This window comes from Plasmodium coatneyi, chromosome 8 (genome assembly GCF_001680005.1).
Source record: "Plasmodium coatneyi strain Hackeri chromosome 8, complete sequence".
NCBI classification, from domain to species: domain Eukaryota; phylum Apicomplexa; class Aconoidasida; order Haemosporida; family Plasmodiidae; genus Plasmodium; species Plasmodium coatneyi.
The window spans coordinates 1,793,507-1,820,358 of NC_033563.1; the positions used below are offsets into that span (position 1 = coordinate 1,793,507).

Consider the following 26,852-nt stretch of genomic DNA (forward strand, 5'->3'; position numbering starts at 1 on the left):
TGATTTATGCTTCACTTGGTTTTGCTGCATTTCATTTTGGTTCATTTGGGTTCATTTTGCTTCATTGTTACTCATTGTTACTCATTTTTACTCATACGTGAGAAATAGTTAATCACCCATACAGCGGGTTTTTCACGCTGCTGCCGAGTTTGACACGTATATGTAATGACTCCTTCGTTCCCTCCCCCCCCTTCAGTTCTCACCCGAACGTATATGCGCCGCATATTTTATGAATACGTTTAGACTTTTATAAAAGCATCATCTGTATTTTCATTTGAGCGTGCTTACGCATTACGCGGGCGTGTATGTAAGTACGTTTGTGTATGATGCGTTTATGCATATAAGGGCGTACGGATTTGCCTGCACGAATCGTTTGCGTGTCCACAGGGTCATACTGACTGCGGACGTGGGGGCGCACGGATATACGGACGTAGGGACTTGCAAACTTGCAAACTTGCAAACTTGCAAACTTGCGGCGAAACGGACATACGGTGATACATCCACACGCGTGCACGTATATCCACCTGCGAATTGTAAATAAGACCCCAGCGGTACAACCCCCTCCCCGTACTTCCCTCACCCTTTTTTTTTGTTTCATCTAATTTTTTTTGAATTAACAAAATTTTGGAACGTGTACTTCCACGGCAAGGGAAGAATTAAATTGTCCATGTGTTCATTCCCGCGCGGTTAACCGTATAGCTATTTTTTTTTTTTTTTTTTTTTTTATACAAGCGGAAGGCGGGAAATGAGAATGCCCGTGTGTACATTTCTGCGTATATACATACACATGTGTTTATATACGTAAAGGACTTTACACATGTGAGGAACACATTTTTTCCCACGCAACGTAAACACAGCAGTTGAATTTATCCCCCTGGGAGAAGTGTTTAAAGGAAAAGCAAAAATTATATTTGTGTGTCATTTGAGTCAAGTCTTTTTTTTTTTTTTTTTTCTGCCACGTGGTTCATCATCAGTCCAAATTTGTCGCATGTTTTTTTTTTTTTTTTTTTTTTTTTTTGTCCAACGTGTGAAGAAGCTTCCATTTGTTACACAAATTAAAGGAAAAACATTGACATTATTATGAATCAGGTTGATGATTATGAGTACTTTTGTCATAGTTGTGAAGATGTGAAACGAACTAGCGATATCGAAATTATATACGATGGGGAGATAAAATGTAAAAGCTGCAATCACGTGGGCTTTGTGGAGAAAATTGACGAAGATGACCCCCTCAGTTTTCATTCGATTCATTCCGGTAGGGACAGACGGAATGCGAACGAAGAAGGTGGTGCTGCTGGGAACGATTATGCAAACAGTTTGAATAGTCCCTACGGGAATGATGGTGGTGGTGGGAGAGGCTCCACCACGCAGGGCAATGGGGACAACCGTGGCAGCAATAGACAGGGCAACCGAAGTAATAATAGCGCCTTCTTCGGAACGAGTGAAAACTTTTTTAACGATTTGTTGATGTTCAGAAATGTGTACCAGCAGATGTTTAACACAAATTTCAGACCAACCGATACGGACTTCCATTTTACCGCCAATTTTGGTGCCCCTATGGCCGAGGGGGGAATGCCCGATAGTGCACCTCGGAATGACACCCAGGGTAGGGTCTTCTTCGGAAGGAACTACATATACAACAATGGCGGTGCTGACAGTGGAAGCGGCGTTGGGGGGTTGGGCGGATTTAGCGGGTTTACCGAAGTTGGCGGTACGGGGGGCGTCGGCCCGGTCAGTGACAGCGGGGGGAACGCCACCAGCGTGAATGCCAACGGCGGCACTAGTAGGAATCCCAGGAGTCCAAGAATTATCACCAGAGCCATTGACATCACCAACATCCCCCTGAATTCTCCAATCAGATTAAACTTCCACGACCTAATAGACAACATTCTAACCAACTCCTTCGATAACATTTCTCTAGACCAAGTGTTAACAATTATTATGGAGAGTGACCCATCTAGGAATGGCCCCCCACCAGCATCTGAAGCAATTATAAAAAATTTAAAAGTGGAAGTTTTAACAAAAGAAAGAGCAGAGGAGTTAGAATCCTGTGCCATATGTAGGGAAGAATATAAAGAAAACGATGAGGTACATAGGATAACGGATAATGAGCGTTGTCGGCATGTTTTTCATTGTTCATGTATTATCCCATGGTTGAAGGAAAGGAATTCTTGTCCCACTTGCCGTTTTGAGCTTCCCACGGATGATCAGGAATACAACTCCAAGAGGGAGGAACTACGGGAAAGAATAAATTCCGAAATTTCTCGTAACAATACGTTTAGCAATTCTAATGGTGTAAATGGGGAGAGTACATCTGTGGGTAATAGTGGGGTTGGCGGTGATGAGGTCGATGACGTCGGTGGGGGTAGTAATGAGGGTGCACAGGGAAACAACGACAGTGCACCCGAGAAGGAGGAGTCTCCTGAAGGTGATGTAGCCTCGTCGGCAAATGGCACCACTACACAGCGAAATGCAACTGCAGGGCAAGTGAGTAATCCTACAACACAGCAGACAAGTGGCCCTGACGCTGTTACTGGCTCTGTTGCTGGTGCAGAGGAAGGCGGTGGGAGTAGGTACATTCCCTTCACTGAAGAATACGACATCAACCTGGTTGAAGGGTTTGCATCTGCACAGACGCAGAGCATTATACAAAATATTTTTAATACGTTTATACTTGGAAGTAGCGACGCGAATAGAGTAGGTGGATTTATCTCTGCTCCGCAAGTATTTTCCAGAAGCAGCAACAGAAATTCTGATAACCGGAATGTGCATGAGTGGGGTGAAGGGAGGGCAGGAGAAGGTCCTGTGGAGGGACCCACTGGAGAGGGAAGCGCGTCAAACACGAACGACGCAAACAGTAAGGAAGTGAACCCTGCTCAGGAGGGAAACAACACCGCTAATAGTAATAACAATTCGAGTGGAAACATAAGCGGTGGCAGCACAAACCAGAACCGTACAGGACGAATTGGCACGAACCCATTACGTGTAAGGAGCAGGGTGTACGAACCCGTATCTAGCGCACCTAACGTAATAGATAACACATTCGACCCGGTTAGGATGTTTAGTGTTAGTAACAGTTTGAATGGTGGCCAAGGGGGTGGCAGAGACAACATGGGAGATCCACCATTGGGGGTGATAAGTTCGATGAGGATTACCAGGACGACTGAGTGTGAGCCTACGGCCGGTGCCGACCCGACGAACCCATTCGATCTGACAGTCGACGAATTTGAAACCTCTGCTTTTATGAACGCTGCAAGTGCATATATGACGAACGGGGCAAATAATTCCCACCGGCAGGAAGGACGATTTGTCGATGGCGTATTCAGGGAAGGCGAATTCAATGATGAAGGCCTGGATCCATGGGGTCCCTTTTGTGAAAGTGTGTCTAGAAACATGGAAGAGAGTTGCAATGTGAACAAGGAGGAGGGACCTTCCACGAACACCACTCATGTGAATGACGCTAGTCCGACGAATGGTGTCACCTCTAATGATAAGCAGAAGGAGGATCCCAAGAGAGATGCCACGCCTGCGGATTCGTGTGCAAAAAGTGATGATTGTTCTGCTAGCCCCAGCGCAAAGAGCAGCAGTATCAGTAACTCCAGGGATAAGCAAAGCGGAAGCGGTAGCGGTAGCAGTACATCGAAGAAAAACGAAAAGAGAATTTACGAAAAAGTCAGCTCAGGGTATAGTAATGGAAGCAACAGTAACAACAGCTCGGGGAAATGCAAGGACAGTGACGTCGAAAAGGAAAACATGAGGAAGAAGTCGAAGAGCAGCCAGCATGTGGATGATAGTAGCAATTTAAGCTTTTGTAACGGTGTTGAGGAAGGCAGTGGTGAAGGTGCGCCCAGCTCGCTTACATCGGTGGAAGCGGCAGCAGCAGAGGTAGCGGAAGAGGTAGCAGAAGATGTAGCAGCAGACGTAGCAGAAGAAGTATCCGACGCCAGGAATACTCAGAAGAAACAAAGCACAGTGAAAAAGTACCTGTTCGATAGACTACACTGGCTAAAAGGTTACGATGGCAAGGATAAAAAGAAGAGCGAAAAGGGGCATGACACAAGTGAAGGCGGTGGTTTAGACGAAAACGGGGCGAATGTGGAAAATGGTGGGAACGATGCTAGCAGTGCAAGGGAGGTGAATACTCCTGAAGGGGGTGGCAACCAAAAGTGCAGCCCAAGCGGAATCCACAGGAATCAATGAGCGAAACACTGTCAATTCTATAAGAAGTTACGTAGAGCGGGATTGTATGCAGATGAATGAGGGGAAGTTCTGTTGGCGACGGTGGCGATGATCGGATGAGAAGTGAATGCCCATGGCACAAATGAAGATCAGCCCCAACAGGATAATACGTTTTTTTTTTTTTTTTTTTTAAATAAAAACTGTCAAGGAAGGGGGGGTGGGGAGGTCCTCTATTTGTGCGCTCGCCGTTCATTGGACGGGCGCTTCGTCGTCATTTGCTTTTTTCCGCACTTCACATAGTATGCCAATTAGCGTTACGACTAGGCATATATCTACGTATTTGCATGTACCTACGAACCTCCCCCCTTCTCTCCCCCAGGCCCAGTGCATCAGCGTCTTATATTTATATGCACAATATATGCGCACCAGCATAGGGTATACCCGTTTGCAAATTTGTTCTTCCCCCACCTTTATCTCTTTGCTTCCTTTTTATAAAGTTGCGTCCTTTGTTTATATTTTTAAATAATTTTTTTTTTTTTTTTTTTTTTTTTTTTTCCGGAAAGAGCCATATTTAAAAATATGAGTTTGAACGGGGGGGAAGGTGGCTCAGTTTAATTTTATTGTGTTGTGTAAAAGCATTGTTTTTCCATTTTGCCTTTTTGCCACTTTGTGCTTTCGCAATTTAGTGACGTGGTCTTTTTTGCACCTCTTCCCCTTTAATATGTTTCAAAGGAACATGTAGAAAACATGTAGAGGTGACCATCTGATGCATATACGGGCGCGCAACTGGCACGCCTGCGCTTTATTTATTTATTTTTTTTTTTTTTAAAGTTTGTTTGAAAATTCCCCCGTCCTCTATTTCGTCGCTATTTTATTTTTTTTTTTTTTAATTGTGCAAATTTTAGGCGAGTTCTCGTGTGCACAACGAGCGCTTGCATGAGTCCCATTTGTGTGTGTCCTCTACATACCAATGTGCACATGTGTACCATTCCAGTGACATGCGTGTCGATTTATCGTTCCTCATTTTTATAAATTACCATCCCAATTTTCAAATTAACTTTTAACGAATGAAAATCCGAATAGTTGAAAAAATTGCAATTTTTTTTTCTGCATTGTGGTGGGGGTGTTTCCCCCCTGGGTGCAGGCCATTTTACAAGCGAAGGTTCCTCTTGTGCGAATCCGCGTTACGCTCCTCTCGGGGTAGAGAACCCAATTGGGGCGAGCGCGTCGCATTTTGTAGACACTTCACCAGGGAGAATTATCAAAAGTGTCCCATTTGTAGACGTTCTTTTTCAAACAGAAATCTAAAGGGGGGTTAAAAAAGAGTAGCAACATTCTTGGGGTCCCATCGGTACTAAGACGGAGTAGACTTAACGGAACAAAAAAAAAAAAAAAAAAAAAAAAAAGAGTTATTCTTACAATGTTGTGGTTACATTGGGAGATCCCTACAGTTCGTTGAGTTCTTCGAAAAGGTTTAGGTATGCAACCCCACCACGGGGAGTCCAATCAGGTTAAGAAATTCCTTGTGGGAATTTTCTCATACGGACCGTTGTATCGCCTCATGGTGATGGGTCTTTCTTCGCAAATTGGCTTCCCACAAATGAACAGTTACTTGAGGGATGTTAGATGAGACAGGTGCAGGTACTAAGCAGGAGGATAAGTATATGGGTTACCCCTTTAGTTTATTCCTTGCCTGTTTTCTCATTTTACACTTTTTTCTTTAAACCAGTTGTTATCTCTTTTCGTATTTGCTCCATTCTTTATGGACCTTATGGGTGGGTGATTTTTACAAAGAGAAAAGCTCCTGCCCCGACATGTCCCCCCATTAGGTGACGTAGTCAAAACGGGTAGGCTAAGTCAACCACATTTTATTTTTCTAACATTTAAAATGCGTTAAGAAGGAACCATTCTTGTACGTTTTGCTACTATGTGTTCGCATAGAATTGAGGGTAAGTACTTTTTCCATCACGGGTGGGGTGGTGGTGATGCAATATGTGCATGCGGCTTTGTAGGGGTAGCTATATACATGGGGTAGGGAGGAATGACCGAGGTACACGCTAAAGCGGGACGAAGGTGAAATGTGAAAAAAGGGAATTTTATTTTGACAAAGTGAGGGATAAAAAAAAAAAAAAAAAAAAAAAAGGAGAACGGGAGTAAAATGACTGTGCGGGATTAAGGCGATTGGGCGTAGTTCAACTGATTATGTGCCCCTGAACATTTTGCCAAGTGGCGGAAAAAGGAGAAACGTATACAAAGGCGAGAAGAATAAGTCACAAGCCTGCTGGGGGCAGCGCCAAGCTGAGCAGATATCTACGGTGGGGAAAAAAACGAAATAAAAAGAATAAGCTGAAGTGATACATAATAACAATCAACATTTGAGCGAGGGGCATACTGGTCACCTCGAACTAGCCGCCACACAGATAATTGAAGAAGCAGCGAAGGAGACCAAACCAATGCGTCACTTATCCTAATAGGGAAGAACCCTTGTGGAGACATGAATATGCGAGCTTCCAAGGAAGGCACGTTTCTAATTTGACTTGGCCGATTCGGTTGTCCGATTGGTTGTTACTAAGTTGACTTTATTTGATTCTTGCTGAGCTGCCCATGTCCACCAGGCAGGTGCACCACCAAACGTGCTACCTTCCGCAGGAGTATCCTTTCAGTGCCCCCCTGCATTATGCACAGAACTATGAATAAACAATGAACGAGGATTTAAAGTTAGGATCGATCATATGGCCCAACTTCAAGTCGCCCTTTAGCATCTCATGCTACTGTATGAATGAGGGGTGCACGGTTCTAGCCGTGGGTAGTTATGAAGGAAGCATCGTTTTGTTTAAGGTTGGGGAGAATGCAAGTAACGCTCGCGTTGGTGGTAGTTGCACCAGTGTTAGTGCTAGTGCCAATGCAAGTTTTCCCGCTTCGAATGAAACATGTGTGACTTCAGTAGACGGTGTGGGTGCCGTGTTTGTGCCACCAGGTGGGAGGTACAAAGAGGAATTTAAAAAAGGCGCCACCGGGGGAGGGGACAAATTCAGCGCTGTGGGGAAGAATCCCGATGGGAATCAAAACTCAGTGAGTAGTAGTTTCCCAGGAGGAGGAGATCTAGCCCATAGTGTATATAACGATAGTGAGGTTAAACAGCATAGAGGAGAAGCAAAAACGGAACAGTTAAACGGTGATGGAACGAGCGCATATTTGTACAATGGAGGAAGGAGTAATGTCAACCCGGGGGAAGAACCAGAAGTGGAAAGCGCAGAAAATAGAATAAACTTTCTCCCATACTGTATTCTCCTAAATAATAATAATAACACGTGTAGCAACAGCATCGTGCAGTTATCCTTTGGATTGTCTTGCTCATCCCTCATCGAGTGCATATCGAAGGAAATTTTAATTTCACTCCACTTGGATAACTGCTTATATTTTTGGTCTTTAGATGAAGGAAGATGCTTTAGAGTAGTAAAAGGTTTCAATTTTTTTGTGTACAATTTGAGGGTGTTGCCAGATAGGCGATTTATACTTTTGTGTGGAGATAGGAAGGTGCTTCTGATGGATTTATGGGGGAACAAAAGTAGGGAGATCATTGCCCACTTGACGTTGGAAAATTACATGGAGGGAAGCAATTACAAGAAGGTAGACACTGAAGGCACGAAAGGAGGCATCCAAGGTGCTGTCTCAAATTCAAATAGTTGCACTAATAAAGGTTCTGCTACTGGTGGGAATTACTTCGTTGGCGATTCAGCGGATAGGCATCACTCTTCATCGTCCAGTTCGGGGGAAGTGAACGAGAGGATGTTTACCAATGGAGGGGATGTAATACCAGCAGGGTCGTGGAGTGAAGTCCCTTACGGTAGTGAACCACCTGGGGGAAGTGCATTAGAGGAGGGATCCAATTCTGTAAAAAGGAAGTATGCGAAACGGAGCAATGCAACCCTTGGTGTGGGCACCTCAAGGCAGAACGTGAGGAGGCAAGTAAATAGCTACGCCACGCTGGAGGAGCAGAAATTCTTCGCAGAAAAATTAACAAATAGGAACAAAAGGGAAAAAAGTAACGACACAGGGAAGGTTAGAATATGCTGCATCGCAACGGGGTTAGTTCCATACCTGAAGGAGGACAACCAGAGGTCACTCATCCAGTGCTTTAAATTGTTGAAGAAAAAAATATACAGCACGTATAAGAAAAAGGAAAATTCTAAACGGGCCGTATCACACGATAATGAGGCAGATGTGAGTGGCAATAATTCACCCACAGAGCAGAATGAGGAATATGAAAAGATGAAGCAAGGGGAGGTTAACAAGAAGTTAAATAATCTCTTCAACTGTCCAGTCATTATTGTTGCGTCGTTATCCAATGGGGACGTCATCTGTTGGGACTTAACAGATTTCCTACTTTATTATAAGGCGAAATGTAGGTTTGTAATTAGGATAGAAAAAACGGAACTGGACTTATACAACGAAATAGTGAATGAAATTGCAGAGAATTGTATAATGGACGAATTGCTAAAAATAAATGTACACACTTCTCATGACATGAATTTTAAAGCGCACGATAAGTGTGTGAAATGTCATGACGTTTACAAACAGTGCAACGGATTGTATCTCATAGAAGCGAAGTTTATTTCTAATTTGAGTCCAGTGGAAGATTGGCTTGAAATTGCTACGAATGGAAATTCTAGCCGTATAGGCGTCATAGATAGCTATGTTATAATTTTGCAGGAAACGCGATTAATAATTTATGAGCGGAAGGACTTGTCCTCCATTTTTGTTCCGTTGATGGATTTATTTTGTCCTGACTACCACCATAATTTACAAAAGAGGAAGCGCAGGAACCCGCACTGGGTGGGTCTGCAGGTCGTGCGGCGCCCTCTGTTGAAGTTCTCCTCGGGTAGGTTCTGGCGTTCCTCCAATTGGAGTTATTAATCTGCATGAATCAATCGCAGTTATTAATCTGTACGATAGGGCTTCTTCTCTATGTAGTTCCCACCTACCATCTCCCATAACCACCTTTCCAACTGCACGTTGTTTTTCCCCCCTTGTAGGCATCTTCAAAAGCAGCGGACTGAAAACGAAATCCTTCGACGTGATGCAGAAGCTATCCAAAAATGTGTGCGGCTCGATAATCGCGTGGACCACGGAGGGGAACTTCTACAGCTACACGTTGCCGCTGAAGTTTTCGAGTCTCTTCTTGTCCTTCCAGTCAAACATAAAGTCCTTCTTCCTGATGAAGGTATCGAAGAAGTACTTGGGTTCACAGAGGAGCCCCGTCCCTATAGTGATATACAAGGAGCGCATATGCAGGAAGAGGAACTTCCTATCCGATAAGGACGAAGACGGGGAAGAGAACAGAGCGAATAATCACAACGAAGGGGGGAGTAACTACAACAATAGTAATAAATTTAGAATAAAAATAAATGACAGCACGGAAATGACGCCAACATATTTAAAAGGTAACTTTTCAATGGAGTCAGTAAAATCGAAAACGAAGGCAGCTTCGAATGATCAGGCTATGTTTTCCAGGGACACCATTCATGAGTACGTTAATTTAAACAGAAGCAATACCATCTGTAAAACAACCAGGGAGGATAAAATGAATTCTGTAAAGTATGCCCAATGCAAGGATGATTTGTTGTTCCTTTTTATAAACAGGAAGACCCCCAATAGGGTGGTCCTCTTTGAGGCGTTACTTAGTGCCTGGTTTAAGACGACCAATTTGGGAAAAGTTTGGCTTCTTCCAAGGAGGAAAAGAATCAAGGAAGGTATGAACATTGTTAATAGTGCAAATGGTACCATGTTGGGTGGTAGAAAAAACGAACCCGTTAATGTGAACCCACAACACGGAGGGGAGGATGATAATTGGGATGCTAGTGCGTGGTTGCATATGGAGCATGTCCTCCCGCCGAACATACGCAGGTGCAGTGATCTCCTCACAGATTTATTTCACAGTAAGGAATGTGCTGTTCAAGGTAATCGTATAAATAGAGGAGATAGATCCATAGTGGCATACGCTATAACAGAAAGGAATCATAACTTATACATTTTTTTAAGCTTCACCAGTGGGCATGTACTAAGTGCGTTAATTAATTCTTATGGAAAATCCTCACGGGGGAAAGTACTAAGAAACAGAGAGGGAAGAACAAGTGGGATGGGAAGTAGATTCATTAGGGAGCTACCCATCCCAAACTATTTCGAAAAAAAAAGTGTTTTCATAACGACGCTGCATTGTGAGAGGAACTACCTAATAGGGGGGTCAACCAAAGGAGACATTTTAATATGGGAGTTAAGAACCTTTAAATTGAAAAAGTTTATTAAGGCTTGTCATTTCAACTACGTAAGGAGCATCCACAGCGTTATCGATGAGAATGGCCAGAACAGAGGAAGGGTCACACATTCAACGAACAAACAGAGGGAATCATTTTGGATCCTAAGCTGCGACGCCAGCAACAATTTGATTCTCCTCAATTTGAACGAAAGCAACTACGATGAGAATAAGTTTGAATACCTCTTCTGCAAAAATGATAAATGCAGAATTGTCATAACGACGGATGAAGAATCGTTAAGGAGGAAGGAGCTGGAAATTCGAAAAAAAAAAAAAAAAAAAATCCTCTTTTTAAATTATATGAGAAATTTTTTTAAGAAGAAAGGACTATACAATAACGGAAAAGCAACAGAAAGGAAAGACAACCTATTGCATATGCTAAAGGTTAAGAAAGACCTAAAAATGAAGCTCATGAAAGGTTTCTATTATGCTACGTCGTCCATTACGAACAAACCTGTTGGCGATTCTAAAGGAAGCGTCTTCCATTTGAAAAAAAAAATTCATAAGAAGAGGAAGGGTAACCATGGGGAGGTAAGGAACATGATCAATGTATGTCTTTACTGTTCCTTTAAGAAGTTAGAGAAGAAAAATGAAATAAATTTTAAACTAATAAATCACGTGTATGTGAATACGTTCTCATCCCTTTTGTATATTACTTCGTTGAATAACTTGGTCTTCATTTATGATTATGGGAGCGGTCGCTTTTTGCGTTCCTTATACGATTCGGACTTTGTTGGCATGTGTGTGGTCCCCACGGAGACGCGTCACATGAAACTCGGCGTGGACGTCACGTCGGTGCGAATCCTCAACAGGGTGCACATGGGTGGCACCAACGTTGGAGGGAAGGTGAACACGTTAATTCGTGGTGCAGCTGAAGGACAGATTGACGACTGGACCAGCAGTGATAAAAGTAGCGATCGACCAAACGGCAGAACAGGAAGGGGAAGATTTACTAATGGAAGCATTCCCTTCACGGAGCACGGAAAGGATCATATGGGAGAAGTGTACCACTGCGTCTCCACAAAGAAGAACACACCCCGAGGAAAAGCGCATGGAAGAGCAAATAAGAAGCACCCCTGCATCTACACCGTGAAGAGCCAAATACCAGTCATAAGTTTTGTTCTCTTCAGAGACAACAATTTGTCCCAAAAGGCTTTACCACTGACGAAATTTTTATTTCCATTTTTTCTTCCACCCAAATGTGTACACCTTTGTAGGGAGTTATTTTCCTTTCTTGTCAGCTTTCCCTCTATTCCATTCTCGTTGTGTATTCACGGGAAGGAATCCACTCTATCGACGCTGATCCCGATATCGACTCAGATATATTACTTCTCCAAGATGCATTCCCTCAAAAAGGGCACATGTGAGGGAAACGTTTTTGTCACCATTAGTGGAGGACGGAGAGACAGGTACGAGATTCAGGAGAAAAAAAAAAAAGAAAAATTTATTTTTGATTCCCTCCACTTGGATGAACCATACATTTATAATAGCAAATTTAAGAGAAAATATTTTTTAAGTGAAGAATATAAGAAGAAGTACCTCATTTTTGGGATCAAGATGGGAAGTCTCAAACGACGGTGCGAAGATGTTGTGGAGTTTTCCAAGTATAGGAATTTGCAAATGTGCAGGTATAACGGGGGGAGCAGCGTCTTGAACGTGGATCCTGGCACAACTGTAGGAGCTGATCAATCTGGGGCGGAAGAACTCCAGGGGGAGATTCTCAACAGGGGAAGTGACTGCAGTGATGGTGATCGTAATAACTTCCCTGACGGGTCCAACTTTAAGGAACAACCGTGTGGGATACACAGCGAACCCGTTAAGGGGGAAGCCAAGGATACAAACGAGTTCATTCGTAACGCCTCTTCAGGTAACAGATGCCGTCTACGTAGTAGTGAAGGAGATCCCAAATTTTTCAGCACACCAGGGAGGAGGAAGAAGTACCACATGATGCAGTATAATTATTACAAAGATTTGAAGGTGGGTCAGCGGGCCGTTCCTGGGTCTACCAGGTGGTTCTTAAAATATTCGGATGATGAGTTCGCGAATTACTCGTCGGACAAGTCTAGTCTGTACCTATATGTGAAGCATAACAAGGTTCGTCAGTCAGCACGGGTTGATCATCGTGGTAGCCACACGCAACATCACGTGAAAACTGAGCGAAGGAATCCGGCAGCGCATAAGGAATTTCTCTTCGAGAACAACTCCGTGGATGTCTACTGCAATAGCGTGTATGTGAAGACGCTGTACTGCTGCTTTATGTTGCGCTTTTTAAGTTTGTGGTGTGCTAGTAGTAAGGGGGGAAGGTACGACCCCGTCACGCTGTTCAATTTTAGGAAGTACATAATGGAAAACCTTCCCGAGAGCAACACGCTAAATCTGTTTCTTCTGAGCTACATATCGATGTACCCATATGACAAGAGCATACGAATACAGTTGCAGAGGTTCATTTGTAATGTGATTACCAATGTAAAGGAAAAGACTTTGGATAAGTATGCAAAAACTTCGACAGAAATTTTAAGAATAAATAATAAGAAAAAAAGAATCATAGAAAAGAGGATGGATGAGATATCCTTATATGATACTACGGGGACCTATGTGATAACAATTATCATACCAAAAGTGGGATCCTTTTTCTTTTACCCATTTATCTTTGCGGATGAAATTTGCCTTACTCTGTTATTGTTACTACTTCTGGTGAAGTCCCATTATTTGAGGAACTCCAAAACGTTCTACACGAATGCCAGTATGATGACGCTGATTGTGCACCACATCTGTTACTACATCTTTGTAGACACCCAGTATCTAATAGAGAAGGATAACAAGTTTAACAAATTTAAGTTGTTCCACTTTATTCACTTGCTTTCGTTGAGTTTTTCCATCACGTGGGATTTCCACGTACTGATTCAGAGGGGTATCTTCACCAGCAACATGAAAAATATGTCATACCTTTCGTTTAACTTGCATTTGAAGAAGGAAGATTTTGCTCTGAACGAAAGGTTGATTGATGAGCATTATTTTAAGGCGCTGAAGGATTATTACGTTCTGGGGGGGGCATCATCCAAGCCGGCAGGGACGGAGGGTGCCACAACTGGTGGTACTGCTACTGTTGCGAATGTTGCTCCCGTTGCTAGTACTCCTGGTTGTACTGTTGCACCGTTTGCAGGTGCAGCCATGCCCATTGCAGGGAGTGACAAGACGTTAAGTCACTCCATGGGGGAAATAAATTTTAAGAATTACCTGGACGATTTTGTCGGAAGGGGAGATAACGGGAAGGTTAGTGGAGAGTTCGAATCGGAGAGGGAAGAACAGATCTCACTTCACTCTTTCGATAATGTCTTCTCTGAGTTGCAAAGTGAAGGGAAAAATACATTCATCGCAAAATCGAATGAAGTTCTGGATATGGGGACAACTGGATCAGCCCCTTCGCAAGTAGCCGTTGGAGTTGTTAGTCAGGTTAGTTCTTCAGATCAGATTCATCCCATCGAAGCAGTGAACACAGGACAAAGTTACTACAACGAATTGTATAGCTTATCCTATGATGAGAATAAAATGAAGACGCTCCAAATGAACAGAAAAAAATCAGAAATAAATGAACAGAACTACATTAACGTGTGTCACTTTATTTTAAACATTTTCGATCTCTACACCCTGTCGATGAATAATATGAGTTTTTTAAAATTGCTCATCAATACGGGAAGAACGGAGCCTTACCTTTTTTTAAAAACGCTACACTACATAGCGGCAAATGTAAACAAAAGAGTATCCTATATGAATAAAATATTATTCCTTCTCATCATTTTGTTAAAAAATTACAAATGCATTTTTATCCTTTACATGGATATAATTATTGACATCCTTTTAAATTCCCTGGATCCATCCAACAACGTTCGTATACTTTGTTTAAAATTGTCGACCAGCTTAATATATACCCTAGTGAAGCAGTACCCCATTTGCTGCTTTAATAAGTTTACACAACGATTGGCTGTGGCGAATAATATGAACAAATGCATTTATCTGTACGATTTGAAAAATGCAAAAAAATTGAAAATTTTTCAAGGACATAAGAGAGACATTGATTGTATTAACTTCAACAACACGGGGACTTGCTTGGCCTCCTACTCGAAGATGGACCTCTCCTTTAAAATTTGGAACTGCACAAATGCGGGTCTGTTTAGTGGATTTTTAAAAATTCAGTCCAAGTGTGCTAGGGATATACAGCTGTCGAGGATAAATCTGAGTTACCTCTTCCTTTCGGATGACTACATAGATATTACTTACAAGAAGAAGAACGAGTGGGCCCTCCGGCGGGAGGACAACGCCGTGTATTTGATATACATATAGCAGGGGGTGGTGTAGAAACGCAGTGATGCAATGACTAGGTGGAATGTTCCCCCTTCAGTCCACCACTACCTACTCGTACCAATCCAAATCGCGTCATAATTGGACAAAATTGTCTGTCTCACCAGGCACATATCCCTCTGCATGACGACACTTGCGTGGCGTCCCCCAATTCAGTTTTATCTTCCTATATTGTTTCAACCCGTGTATTTATGTGATTTCCTTTTTTTTCCTTTTCCCTGATTTTTTCATTAAACGCACATCCGTTGGTTTCGCGACGACAGGATATTTAGAAGCTCCCTGAGTGAGTTGTTTTTCTCACCAGCTAGGGGCACGCATGCATCATGCCTGTATCACACGTGTAAATGTAAATATATGTGTGTGTATCTGCTGGTGGGTGAGTTTTTCTTTTTTTTGTTAAAATTTTAAGTTTTTTCCCCCACTCCTGTTGTGGCCATTTATCATCCCATTTCAGCGATGACTATCGCAGCGCTTGCATTTTTCGAAGTTTTTCCCAACCTTTTGAAGAACTTTTTTAAAAAAGCTGCTATGAAAAAGGGCGGTCACATGGCACACGCACCAATTGGTGAAATGACCATGCAGCGTTGTTTTTAATGGCCCACGGGAGTGAATGCCTTCCATCCTATATTCCGATAAGCATTTATTTGGGGCACATTTCGAAGGGTATTTTGCTTCTCTTATTCTTTTTTAAATGTGCTGTGCTACACTACACGTGATAGACGCGACGGGGAGGGTAAGTCCCCTTTGGCAAAACATATGCAGAGGTGGGTGAACGTAGGTGAGGGGGAAAATTGCGCGGTAATAGGAGCATTGTTCGACTGGTGCGAGGGGTAGACCCCATCCAAGGGGTGACAAATATGCAAAGCTTAATTTTTGCAACCTTAACAACAATGAACATTGGAAGAATGGGAGAAGTTTCAACATGTGCATGACGCGATGGTCTCTTTACTTGTGTGTTTGGTCCCTTTGGGGAAGCAGCACACAATGGGAAAAGATCCCTATTGTGGTGCGAAAAAAATAAAAAATGCCCAATACAGTTGTGATATTGACAGAATTTATTTATTTGACAAAACGAATCGGAAAGGTGAAAATTGTTGAACGAATGTTAAAAGGAAGATATCTCCAAATATGTACAAATCTACATTTATTTTTCTTTTCCCTAAGTAGTAATCCTTTTTTTTTGTGAAGATGAAAAAAAAAAAATTGAGCGAGTTAGGTGGTGATCGATCGAGCTTGTTTCCTTCCCCCTAGCTTGCGCGTGACGCACAAGAAAAAAGGAAAAACAGTTTCGCGTAAATAAGTGATATTTTTTTTCTTTTTACGTCGTGTGTTCCTCCTTTGTTTTTGTTGCAGTAACCTTGCGCAGTGTCAAAGATGTAAAAGGGAAAGCGAAATGGGGAAATTTGCCGGAGTGTCCTTCGCGCCTTTTTTTTTGTGCCGTTAAAATTTGGGGGGGTATTATACCCATTTTGGTTGACAACGGTAAAAAGGCATAAAAAAAAAAGAAAAACGATTTATTTGAAATGAACATACCAATAGGAAAAAAAAAAAAAACTGGAAGAATGCCAAGAAAATTTACTCATTTGTACTGATATAAAATAAGTTGAAATTTATTTTGGCGAACTCGTTTCCCCTGATGATGATAAAATTGTGGAGGAGTCATTTTGGAAGGAATAAATACCCCCCTCCCCCCTTTGGGTAATAATTATGAAATTACGTATATTTTTTTCCCTCTTTGGTGGAAATATGGCAAATTAGGAAAAAGAAAAAGGTGCTTTCCGAGGTGGGTGGCACCGTGTGCTTAATTTTTATGAGATTCGTGTACAGTGGATAGGAGGAGCTTATATAGATAGGGCAACGTAAATGTAAATAAAATACCTATCGTTATAGTACCTATACCTGTATTGCACATGATTTTTTTATGGGGCAGAAGCGCTATGTTTAAGCATTTATTTCCTTTGGCGCTATTTCCGCACTGCGGCAAAAATAAAAGATATGGGATCGAGTGCTTTGCGGGTCACTCGAAGGGCATACATACATAATACGTACGTAACATACCATGCGCATACAAAATAAATAAATACCACACGCGTGACGGTGAAAAAAAAAAGGGAACAATTTTAATAAACGATTCGTTCCAGAAGATCTCGTAACGGTTTTTTTATACTAAGCCAATAATTCGGAACACTGATTTTTACTTCATTATATTTTGTTACTTTTTTTTTTTCTTTTTCGACGTGTTTAAGATAAAACTTAAACTATTCCAACGCTGCGTTGAGGTTGTACATAAGTATATATAATTTTTTTTTTTTCCCCTTTTTTTCTTTCTCGCTTAAGCTATGTAATGTTAATACAAAATAGGATCTCCTTCGTTATGCCATGATATAATTAAATATCCGTCAGGAATTTGAAATCGGCATTTTTTTTCATTTGCAAAAGTTTGTTTTTTTTTAACTGTTTAACTGAGCAGAAATCAATCTTTTTTCTCATCTTCAGCCCCCTGTGGAAAACCATGTATAAAAAGGTATGACCATAACAACGTTAACGTGAATGTTAACGTGAATGTTAACACGAGGGATATATGGAAAAAAAAAAAAAAAAATTAAGAGAGTGCCACGTGAGATGAGAGGAGCGTATGCTTATTCGCGTGCAACTGTTGCATATGCTCGATGTGGTTGACGCGAAGTTGGATGGTGGAAGGCGATGTTATAACTTCGCGAAGAGGCAGTCACGGTAGCACTTCTTCACACCGTTTATTCACACCACTTCCCTTCACCAGGTATATGTAATCGACTGCAAGGGACACCTGCTGGGAAGGTTGGCCTCGATCATCGCCAAGGAGCTTCTGAATGGCCAGAGAGTAGTTGCCGTGAGGTGCGAAGATATAAACATATCAGGCAGCTTATACAGGAACAAACTAAAGTACCAAGAATTTCTGAGACTTCGAACGAACACGAACCCTAAGAAGGGACCTTTACATTTGAGAGAGCCATCCAAAATTTTGTGGAGATGCGTCAGGGGAATGTTACCACACAAAACGTACAAGGGAAAAATTGCCCTTAAAAAACTGAAGGTCTTCGTAGGGATGCCATACCCATATGATAAGAAGAAAAAGTACGTTTTACCAAGTGCTTTGAGAGCGTTCAGATTGAAAAAACATAGAAGATATTGCCGACTTGGAACATTGAGTTCGAGGGTAGGTTGGAACTATGATGAGTTGGTAAAGAAAAATGAAATGTCAAGAAAAAAGCTGAGCAAATTATATTACAAAAAGAAGGTGAGTGCATTGAATGAGAAGAAGGAGATAAAGGCAGAGGCGCTGAATATGATCAACCCCGAGGAACGCAAGGTGTTGGAAAATTTCGGATACGCATAGGCAGCATATTGCTACTATGTGCGGTCCTGTGTGGAGGAACGTAATCTGCGTCAACACCACGTGTGATGCGTGCATGCGCAATCTGTGTATGTCTGTGTGTGCATTTTTTTTTTTTTCTTTTTACATGCCATTTATCATTGAGAAATGAAGGAGGAAAAGGAACATTTTGGCTAGCTGGACAGAAATGTGTACCAACGTAGGTTGCTTATATGTGTATATATTTATGTGTGTGCATCCCGGAACTTGATCAGCACAACTGACCCACCTTATATATGCCAGTACACAATACCTTTAAAGCTATTTTTTAAAATAATTAAGCAACGCCAACGTGTGGCGGTGAAAGGTTAGGGTAGGAGAGGGGTCCCCTTCGTTTGGCGAATCGTCTGACATGCAAATGTGTTACGTGCAGACCTCACCCCTCAGGTGTTCCGCTAAAAGTGAATCACCTTAAGTTGATTTATCATTATGCTAATATCGCCATTAGTTTCGTAATTAAGTGTAGAGGCTGTTTTTTCCATTTTGGCAATCACATCCTGGAGGGTTAAGTTGATCTGGTTGAGCTCGTCCTGCGTGAAGTAAGCAGAGAGGTTCTGCTTCTTCCAATGGTTCGCCACATGAATGAGGAAGTTTGCCAAGTTGAGCAATGTCTGCTGGGTTTGCTCCATCACAGGGTCATCCACACTAGTGGTCTCAAATAGGTTGTCCCATTTTCTTCTTATAAGGCTAAGCACATCGGTCAGCTCATCGGAGGTGTAGTTTCGTTTTATAAAATTGGCGTAATCCTTTTGGTTATCCCACAACATGCTTCTGCGGTGACAGGGGTGGTAATGGTGGTGATTGTATAGGTATATGGAAGCCACATCGACGATGGAAGAAGTGGCGATATTTATTTGGGGACTTACAGAAATTGCTGGATCTCCTGTCCAGACCTCCTCTCTTCGACCTCCTGTGCGGAGGGTAGTTGTACAGGCTTATTAACCTGAAACAAATTCATGAGCTGACCATTTTGACTCCGTCTGTTTCTCCTTTTTATAGTTTCCATCTGACACTTTGAGGAGGAAGCATTAAAGTTTATGTAATCTTCATAGGAGACCTTCTCCTCATATGTCCTCACCGGCTTCATATTTACTGAACTTACAATGTTGCAAAAATCTTTGTAACTTTTACAATACTTAACGATTTCTTTTTTTTTCTCGTCTTTTTTTTTGTATTCCTCATCTTTTATAATGCATCGGACGAAGTCGTTTCGCATCTTCCTGATTTGGATGGGTGCGATTCCGTCGCTGGGGTTCATCTTGGGGGGTGGCCAGGTTCACAAGGATATATTCAGGGGGTATATCTACTCTACTGTAGTGTGTTCAAATATATGTTCATGCCAATGTAGATGTTTATTTTTTTGTTTCTTTGCCGATTTGGGGTGTGACAGGGCGCCTTTCCTCTGTCTACCTTTGCAGTTTGCTTCCAATTTGACCGATCGAACATATGTGTGCAGTTATCTCTACCACGATTGCTCTTATTATGATTCTTTTTTTTGTGTTAAATTTTTTTTTTTTTTTTTTTTTTTTTTTTGCTGTCCTATTGTTTAGCACATTATTTTACCCTTTATGTGGGTGCTTCCCCACTTCGGAGCTACTTACCATGGGGAAAAAAGAGAAAAAAAAACTACACGCAGAATGGGAAGTAGCGTAGAAGCAGATAGGAGGGAACAGAACTTGGAGACGCTCTTTTTACGGCGATCCCTTTTGCGCCTTTTTAATATACCCCCCTTCGTGGATCCACCCTTTCGGCGGAATAGCACGTTTGAAGGTGCGAAAAATTTCACATAGGTTAGTGCCCATGTAGAGTTAACTGGCCCGTCACGAATGAGTGAAGAAACGCATACTGCGCTACACACGTGTGCCAACGGGTACGGAGGTTCCCACAGAGGCGCCCACAGAGTGACGATTAAAAATTTCCTAACTGTCCATTCGAGGAAAAGGAAAAATAAGACCAACCGCCGTGAAACACATGACCAACTCAAAGGGGTATAAATATAAACCCCCTTTTGAAGATTCGCCGGAGAGTAATAAAATGGGAAAGAAAGAAGAGAGGATGTTCGAAGAAGATTATAAGAGGAGGTACCTCCAGAGATGTACTTCCACGTGGATGTATTTGGAGGAGGGGAAATGAATTCATATTTTGCTTCATACCTACCGACAAGGATTAAATTTTTCGACGCTTAAAGAGTAATGACCCTTTTATTGTTATTTTCGTGTGGGCATGTTTAAAAAAAAAGAAAAAAATGAGAAGCCTTTATTTAGTAAAATTTCCGTGGCTACACCTGGCAACATCCAAATGGGTGGCACTTTTTTAATTTCCCTCATTGGGTGGGCCTTTCCCCAATGGCATCATATAGGGCGGGATGTTCGCCTCGTCTTCCCTGCATATGTGAGTGTTATTCTGTATGATTACTGATGAGGTGAGAAACGAAATGGCAACACGTGAATCACGTGAACCACGGGCGAAGGGGCGGAAGAAGAGTTACTGTATCAACTCGTCCAACACCATGCTTACCATGTAGCTCGAGGAAAAGGAAAAAATAAAAATATTAACACAACAGGAGGTGCCACAAAAATATGTAGTGCAAAAATGCCAACCAATGTGTGGTACGCATGAAAAAAAAAAAAAAAAAAAAAAAAAAAAAACGGAAAAGCGATGACGTAGTAATGAAAGGTTGGGGTCCACGAATTGCCACTTTCCAAGGGGACCAAGCTGCATTATCCCAGGGGAAAAAAACGAACTACGGTAAGGGGAGAAGCCTGCCAGAGGTGATTCGAATTGGTAAGAAGGAGGAAGCTACCCAACCGAGCTGTTCAACCGGCGTAGAAGCGGAAAAAATAAAAAAAATAATAACATAATAGAATAAAAAAATAAGAAAACAAAAAAATATACAAAAAACAAAATAATCGAATAGCGCGGTTTTACAACCCAGTCGATTGGAAAGAGGAACGAAGGAAGTCGCGTCAAAGTTGCAGGGGACGCTGCTTTCATGTATGCGTGTCAAGGCGCGAAAGGTTCCCTTTGTGAGCAAAGTTGCAGCTGCTTTAGGGGAATTATTTACCCTGCAAAGAGCGTAGTTATAAACCCTCCTGGTGGGTTGGAAACCACTTGCAGCAGAGCTATCTGTGTGGTGGTTAGCGATGGAGTCGAAGAAGAACCTGTACGATGAGTTCGGAAATTACATAGGGGAAGACATCGACAGCGATGGAGACTACTCAGATGGGGAGGAGGAGGAGGACGTAAGTGACGGAGTGGACCAGGAGGCAGATTCCGATTTGGATGGAAATAGCGATGCAGATAGTGACGAACGTAGCGATGAGGATAGCGATGCGGGGAGGGGAAAAGCAAAAGAAAGAAGAAGGAAAAAAAAAAGGGGGAAAAACGAAACTGGTAGTGATGACAGCGAAGGTAGTCATGCCGAAAGTGAGGAAGAAAGTGACGAAGGAGAGGGAAAGCGCCTTGGGGATAATATGGATGAACTGCAGAGAGCGTACGAAGGGGTGGAAGTGTTCGTAGAACAGGAAGATACACAAGACATAGAAGAAGCAACAATCAATAAAATAAACACAAACGTAGAACGAATCAGCTTTATTAAGAAGCTGGACGTAGAGGCGAACAGGAAGAACTTCGACTTGATCGAAACGAGTCTCCCCAACAACACATTCAGTTTTAAATACATGTCCCAATTGATGAACCAAACGCAGTTTATAAAAAATATTTGTATAGCGGGGCACTTTCATCATGGGAAGACGACCCTCATAGATAGGATAATCGAATTTACTCGAGAGAAAAAGGAAAACAAAACGAAATTAACATATGGAAATGGAACAGCAAGCGGGGGGAACCCGAACAGCGGCACAGTAAGCTTCTTTAACGTGAATACAGAAATGGAGGGAGTACTAATAAGAAAAAATAATCCTGGAAAGAATAATTCCTCCATGATGACTCCTTTTAATACGAAAAAAATAGACCACCTAATAAACTACACAGATACAAGGCTAGACGAACAAGCAAGAGGATTGTCCATCAAGGCAATTCCCATATCCCTCATTCTGCAGAATAAAATGTATGAAAATATTCCTAGTAATATTTTACTAAATAAAAAAAAAAATAATTTAAAGTATAAATCGTACCTTTTTAACATTATGGATACACCAGGACATGTAAATTTCTTCGATGAGTTTCTCTGTGCAGTGAATATCTGTGAATGTTGCTGCTTGGTGGTGGATGTGACAGATGGGTGCATGTATGTGACGGAAAATGTGATTAAGACGTGCATTTACGAGAATGTGAAGATCGTATTAATCCTTAACTGCATAGATAAGCTAATAATGGACTTACGTTTACCCCCGAATGATGCATACCACAAGATTAACTACACTATTGAGGAGATTAACAAGAAAATAGAATCCTTCTGCGATATGTTAAATAAGAGTGTAAAGGAGAAGAAGAAATTTCTTCTATCTCCCCTGAAGAACAATGTCCTGTTCGCTTCCAGCATTTATGGCGTTTTTTTTACCCTCAAATCGTTCAGTAAAATTTATTGTAATTTATACAACGCGTACAATATCGATATTGATGAATTCGCACAACACCTCTGGGGAGACATTTATTTCAACGAGAAGGACTTCTCTTTCGTTTCCTCTCCACTGTATTCAAATCAGAGGAGGTCATTTGTGGAATTTATCTTAAACCCAATTTATAAAATTTTCGGATATGTTTGCTCAGAAGAAAAAGAATTCCTCATTCCTTTTTTAAAAAATTTTAACATTACTTTAAAAAAAAATGACTACCTTTTTAACAACAAATATCTTCTCAAAAAAATAAATGGGATGATATTTGAAGATACGACTGCGTTCGTCGATGTCATTTTGGACAATTGCCCCTCCCCAGTGGAAAATGCGAAACAGAAGACCAGGCAAATTTACTCAGGTTCGCTGAAAACGAAGTTATGTTACGACATGATGAGATGCCTCAAGGGGGACAAAACGGATAATTTGATGATTTACATAATTAAGAATTACCACCGACCGGAGTGCATCATTTTGGACCTCTTCGGTAGGGTCATGTGTGGCACCATCAGGAAGGGACAAACTGTGCGTATCTTGGGGGAGGGTTACAGCCCTAGTGATGACGAAGATATGATAACAAGAGTGGTTACTCATTTGTGGATTTACGAGGGAAGATATCGGGTTGAGGTCGATGAGGTCCCTGCAGGCAATTTCGTTCTCATTGGAGGTGTTGACATTTGCATAAACAAAACGTGCACCATAACGAATGTGAAGAAGAAAAAAAATGGACCCGCAAAAGGGCTGAAGAAGGATCAGCTGAGCGGAACCAAAGTAACGGGAATTTTACCCACTTCAAAACCTGGAAACAGTTTGAAAAAGGAAGAAAGAACAATCCTTCTCGATGAGGAGGAAGAAACGGAGATATTCTACCCCTTACATAGAAAATTCAAGTATATAAATTGTGCCAACTCCGTTTTTAAAGTTGCTTGTGAACCTATTAACCCATCGGAACTTCCCAAAATGTTGGAAGGACTCAGAAAAATTGATAAAACCTATCCTTTGTCGAGTACCAAAGTGGAGGAGTCCGGTGAACACATCATCCTGGGGACAGGGGAACTATACTTGGACTGCATTCTGCACGACTTGAGGAAGCTTTATGGAGATTTGGAAATTAAGGTGTCCGACCCTGTGGTGCAGTTTAACGAAACGGTTATCGAAACGTCCGCTCTGAACTGCTTTGCGGAGACACCAAATAAGAAGAACAAAATTCATATGATTGTGGAACCGATGCAGAAGGAGCTGACGGATGACATTGTGCAGGGGCTGGTCCACCTGAACAAGGGCGAACGAGACGCCAACGTGGAGGAGTACTTACGCACCGTTGACCGGCTTCTGCTGGAGGAGGGAGAGGCGCAAAATGCAGGGTCATCGGAACAGGCGGTAGACGAATCGGACAAATCGGACGAGCCGAACGAATCGGACGCATCCGACGAATCCAACGAAGTGGATCTAAACGGAGCAAACGAAGGAGAACCCCCCACGGAGCAGCGCACACACACACTGAATTACAACCTAGACAAGAACGTTATCTCCCTCCTCAGGGATAAGCACAACTGGGATATGCTGTCCATAAGATCCATTTGGGCCTTCGGTCCGGAAAACAACAGCCCAAACGTCCTAGTGGACGACACCTTATATAAAGAAACGAATAAAGAAAACCTGTACTCCATTAAGGAAAATATCATTCAAGGATTTTGTTGGGCCACGAAGGAGGGACCTCTAATCGAAGAGTGCATGAAAAATGTGAAGGTAAAAATTTTAAAAGGTGAAATAGATGATGACCCAATAAATAGAGGAGCTGGACAAATTATACCAACAACGAGGAGAGCTATATATTCGTCCTTTTTACTGGCTACCCCGAGGTTAATGGAACCCATTTTGTTCACAGAAATTATTTGCTCAGGTGATTCTGTTTCATCTGTTTATAATGTGTTGTCTAGAAGAAGAGGACATGTATTGAAAGATTTCCCCAAAGTGGGAACCCCCCTGTATATGGTTCACGCGTACTTACCAGCAATTGAGTCCTTTGGGTTCGAAACTGATTTAAGGACACACACAAGTGGACAGGCATTTTGCTTGAGTATGTTTGACCATTGGCATATTGTCCCAGGGGATCCCCTAGACAAGTCAGTCATACTGAGACCCCTGGAGCCGGCGCCCATTCAGCATCTGGCCCGGGAATTTTTGCTAAAAACGAGGAGGAGGAAAGGGTTAACCGAGGATGTTACGATTAACAGGTTCTTCGATGACCCGATGCTGCTAAACATAAAGGACGAATTCGCGGAATATTTCTGAGGCACACTGGCACGTGTGTGTACCTGTGGCTGGGGGTATGGACTTTTTTTTTTTTAACTCCTACATTTGAATGTAAAAATTCTGACTTGTTCATACAACTTTGAAGATTTTTTTTTTTTTTTTTTTTTTTTTTAATCCCTAATGATACCTTTATCCGTACTTGCATTGCTTCGTGTGCGCTGCCGCTCCAGCTAGCTGTACGGAAACGCGCAACTTTGCAACAGCACATTTTAGGGTGTCACTTTTTAATTTACCGCTTCGTTATCCACTTGGTATGCGTGATGTGCGTTCCCGCGCAAAGGAATGATATGGGGATATCGCATGTGGGCATATATGTCTATCTGCATTTCGCACATTTGGCCAATTTATTTTCGTTTTATCAATCGTTCAGGCGTCTTAAGAGAATACGCCACTGCCAGCTAGCTAATATGGGGTGCAAAAAAAAAAAAAAAAAAAAAAAAAAAAAAGATCATACGGGGGGATGATTAGTCATTTTTTTTATTTACACACGGGAACGTTTAACTTATTCCGTTTTATATTTTGCCCCAGTTCAAGCGATTGGGGTCCTGCTGTGTGTGCACCAAAAGGTTGCTCTTTTTTATTTTTATGTAGAAGGGGAGATGCATACATACAAGGAGGAAATATTCTTTACACTTGGAAATCCTCCAAAAGGGGTTCCCCTACACACACAGGAAGAGAAAAGAAAAGAAGGTTGACTTATCTGCTAATTGGTTATGTATGTGCATATGGAGTGTAGCACCCATGTACGTACAAAAAGAAGTTTATTTTGTTGGTGTCCCTTTTCAGAATTTTCTCAAACATTTTTTTTTTTTCTTTTTTTTTGCGGCACAAAGCACATTCTTGTTGTTATCGCTGGAGCAGACATATGTTCAGGCTTATTCCGCAATGTTCAAATTAGAATTTTTGTGGAAACTGTATATGTATATTGTGTAACTTTGGAGGGTGCGATGATCATTTTTGCGCGTATGTCGTCACGTCAGCGCGTTCCGGTGTCACTACGCCAGTGCCTTATGCAACCCCACCGATGTTTTTTTTCCCCCTTTGGATGATCACGTTTGTGTTCAATTTTTGTAGAAGGTATGGCAAGGCAGGAAAAAAAAGTTCGTGTAAAAAAGTGCCATGTGTATATCTCACCAATGTGGCTGTGTCATTTTGCACTTCCTATATATGACTGTGTGTTTTAGCAGTTTTGGTACTTCGACCGTTTCGCCACTTGGCAGGACGGAATGCAGAATGTGCTTCTTCCCGTGGAGTGCAATTTAAATTTACCAATGGGGAGATACACCCCTGGGTGAAACAAAAAAGAACCTGACGTAAGGTGACCTAAGGTGACGTAACTGTAGTGCTACTATTTGCTGTTATTTTATTTTTTTCTTTTCGAACACATGTAACCCTGTGTGTTCCTTAAGGGGTTAACAATGCGAATAAACGTGGGAAACAAACCAAGTGCTACATTAAGAAAAAATAAAATAAACGAATCATATATATACGTGTACCTTTGTACGGTGTATTTTGTGTAATGAGAGGGCATGCATTTTATACATGTGTACGCTTGTAGTAAAGAGGGGTGCACATGCATTCTACCATTGAGGGACTGGGACGACCAACCTGGTGAGAGATATAGAGCTGGGGAGACTGCGCCAATTGTGAGAAAAGCTTCACTCCTCTTGTTTATTTCCACGTAGGAAAACTTTTGTTC

At 41.9% G+C, this 26,852-nt stretch overlaps 5 protein-coding genes across 5 annotated transcripts; 4 read left to right on the plus strand and 1 right to left on the minus strand.

Moving 5' to 3' along the window:
- Window positions 1-1,080: 1,080 nt before the first annotated feature.
- PCOAH_00023080 (Uncharacterized protein) lies at window positions 1,081-4,200 on the plus strand (the record flags this gene model as incomplete). Its single annotated transcript, XM_020059115.1, has 1 exon — window positions 1,081-4,200. The coding sequence occupies one exon, from the start codon at window positions 1,081-1,083 to the stop codon at window positions 4,198-4,200; it is 3,120 nt and encodes a 1,039-aa protein (XP_019914466.1).
- A 2,679-nt stretch (window positions 4,201-6,879) lies between these two features.
- On the plus strand, window positions 6,880-14,833 carry PCOAH_00023090 (Uncharacterized protein; the record flags this gene model as incomplete). Its single annotated transcript, XM_020059116.1, has 2 exons — window positions 6,880-9,061; window positions 9,216-14,833. 2 exons carry the CDS (start codon window positions 6,880-6,882, stop codon window positions 14,831-14,833), a joined length of 7,800 nt encoding a protein of 2,599 aa, XP_019914596.1.
- A 2,181-nt stretch (window positions 14,834-17,014) lies between these two features.
- Window positions 17,015-18,294, plus strand: PCOAH_00023100 (Ribosomal protein l13; the record flags this gene model as incomplete). Its single annotated transcript, XM_020059117.1, has 2 exons — window positions 17,015-17,375; window positions 17,631-18,294. The coding sequence occupies 2 exons, from the start codon at window positions 17,364-17,366 to the stop codon at window positions 18,225-18,227; spliced, it is 609 nt and encodes a 202-aa protein (XP_019914701.1).
- Window positions 18,295-18,658: 364 nt separating this feature from the next.
- PCOAH_00023110 (Uncharacterized protein) lies at window positions 18,659-19,521 on the minus strand (the record flags this gene model as incomplete). Its single annotated transcript, XM_020059118.1, has 2 exons — window positions 18,659-19,034; window positions 19,130-19,521. The coding sequence occupies 2 exons, from the start codon at window positions 19,519-19,521 to the stop codon at window positions 18,659-18,661; spliced, it is 768 nt and encodes a 255-aa protein (XP_019914413.1).
- A 1,885-nt stretch (window positions 19,522-21,406) lies between these two features.
- Window positions 21,407-25,132, plus strand: PCOAH_00023120 (U5 small nuclear ribonuclear protein; the record flags this gene model as incomplete). The annotated part of the gene is made up of 1 exon (XM_020059119.1): window positions 21,407-25,132. One exon carries the CDS (start codon window positions 21,407-21,409, stop codon window positions 25,130-25,132), a length of 3,726 nt encoding a protein of 1,241 aa, XP_019914555.1.
- Between the last annotated feature and the right edge of the window lie 1,720 nt (window positions 25,133-26,852).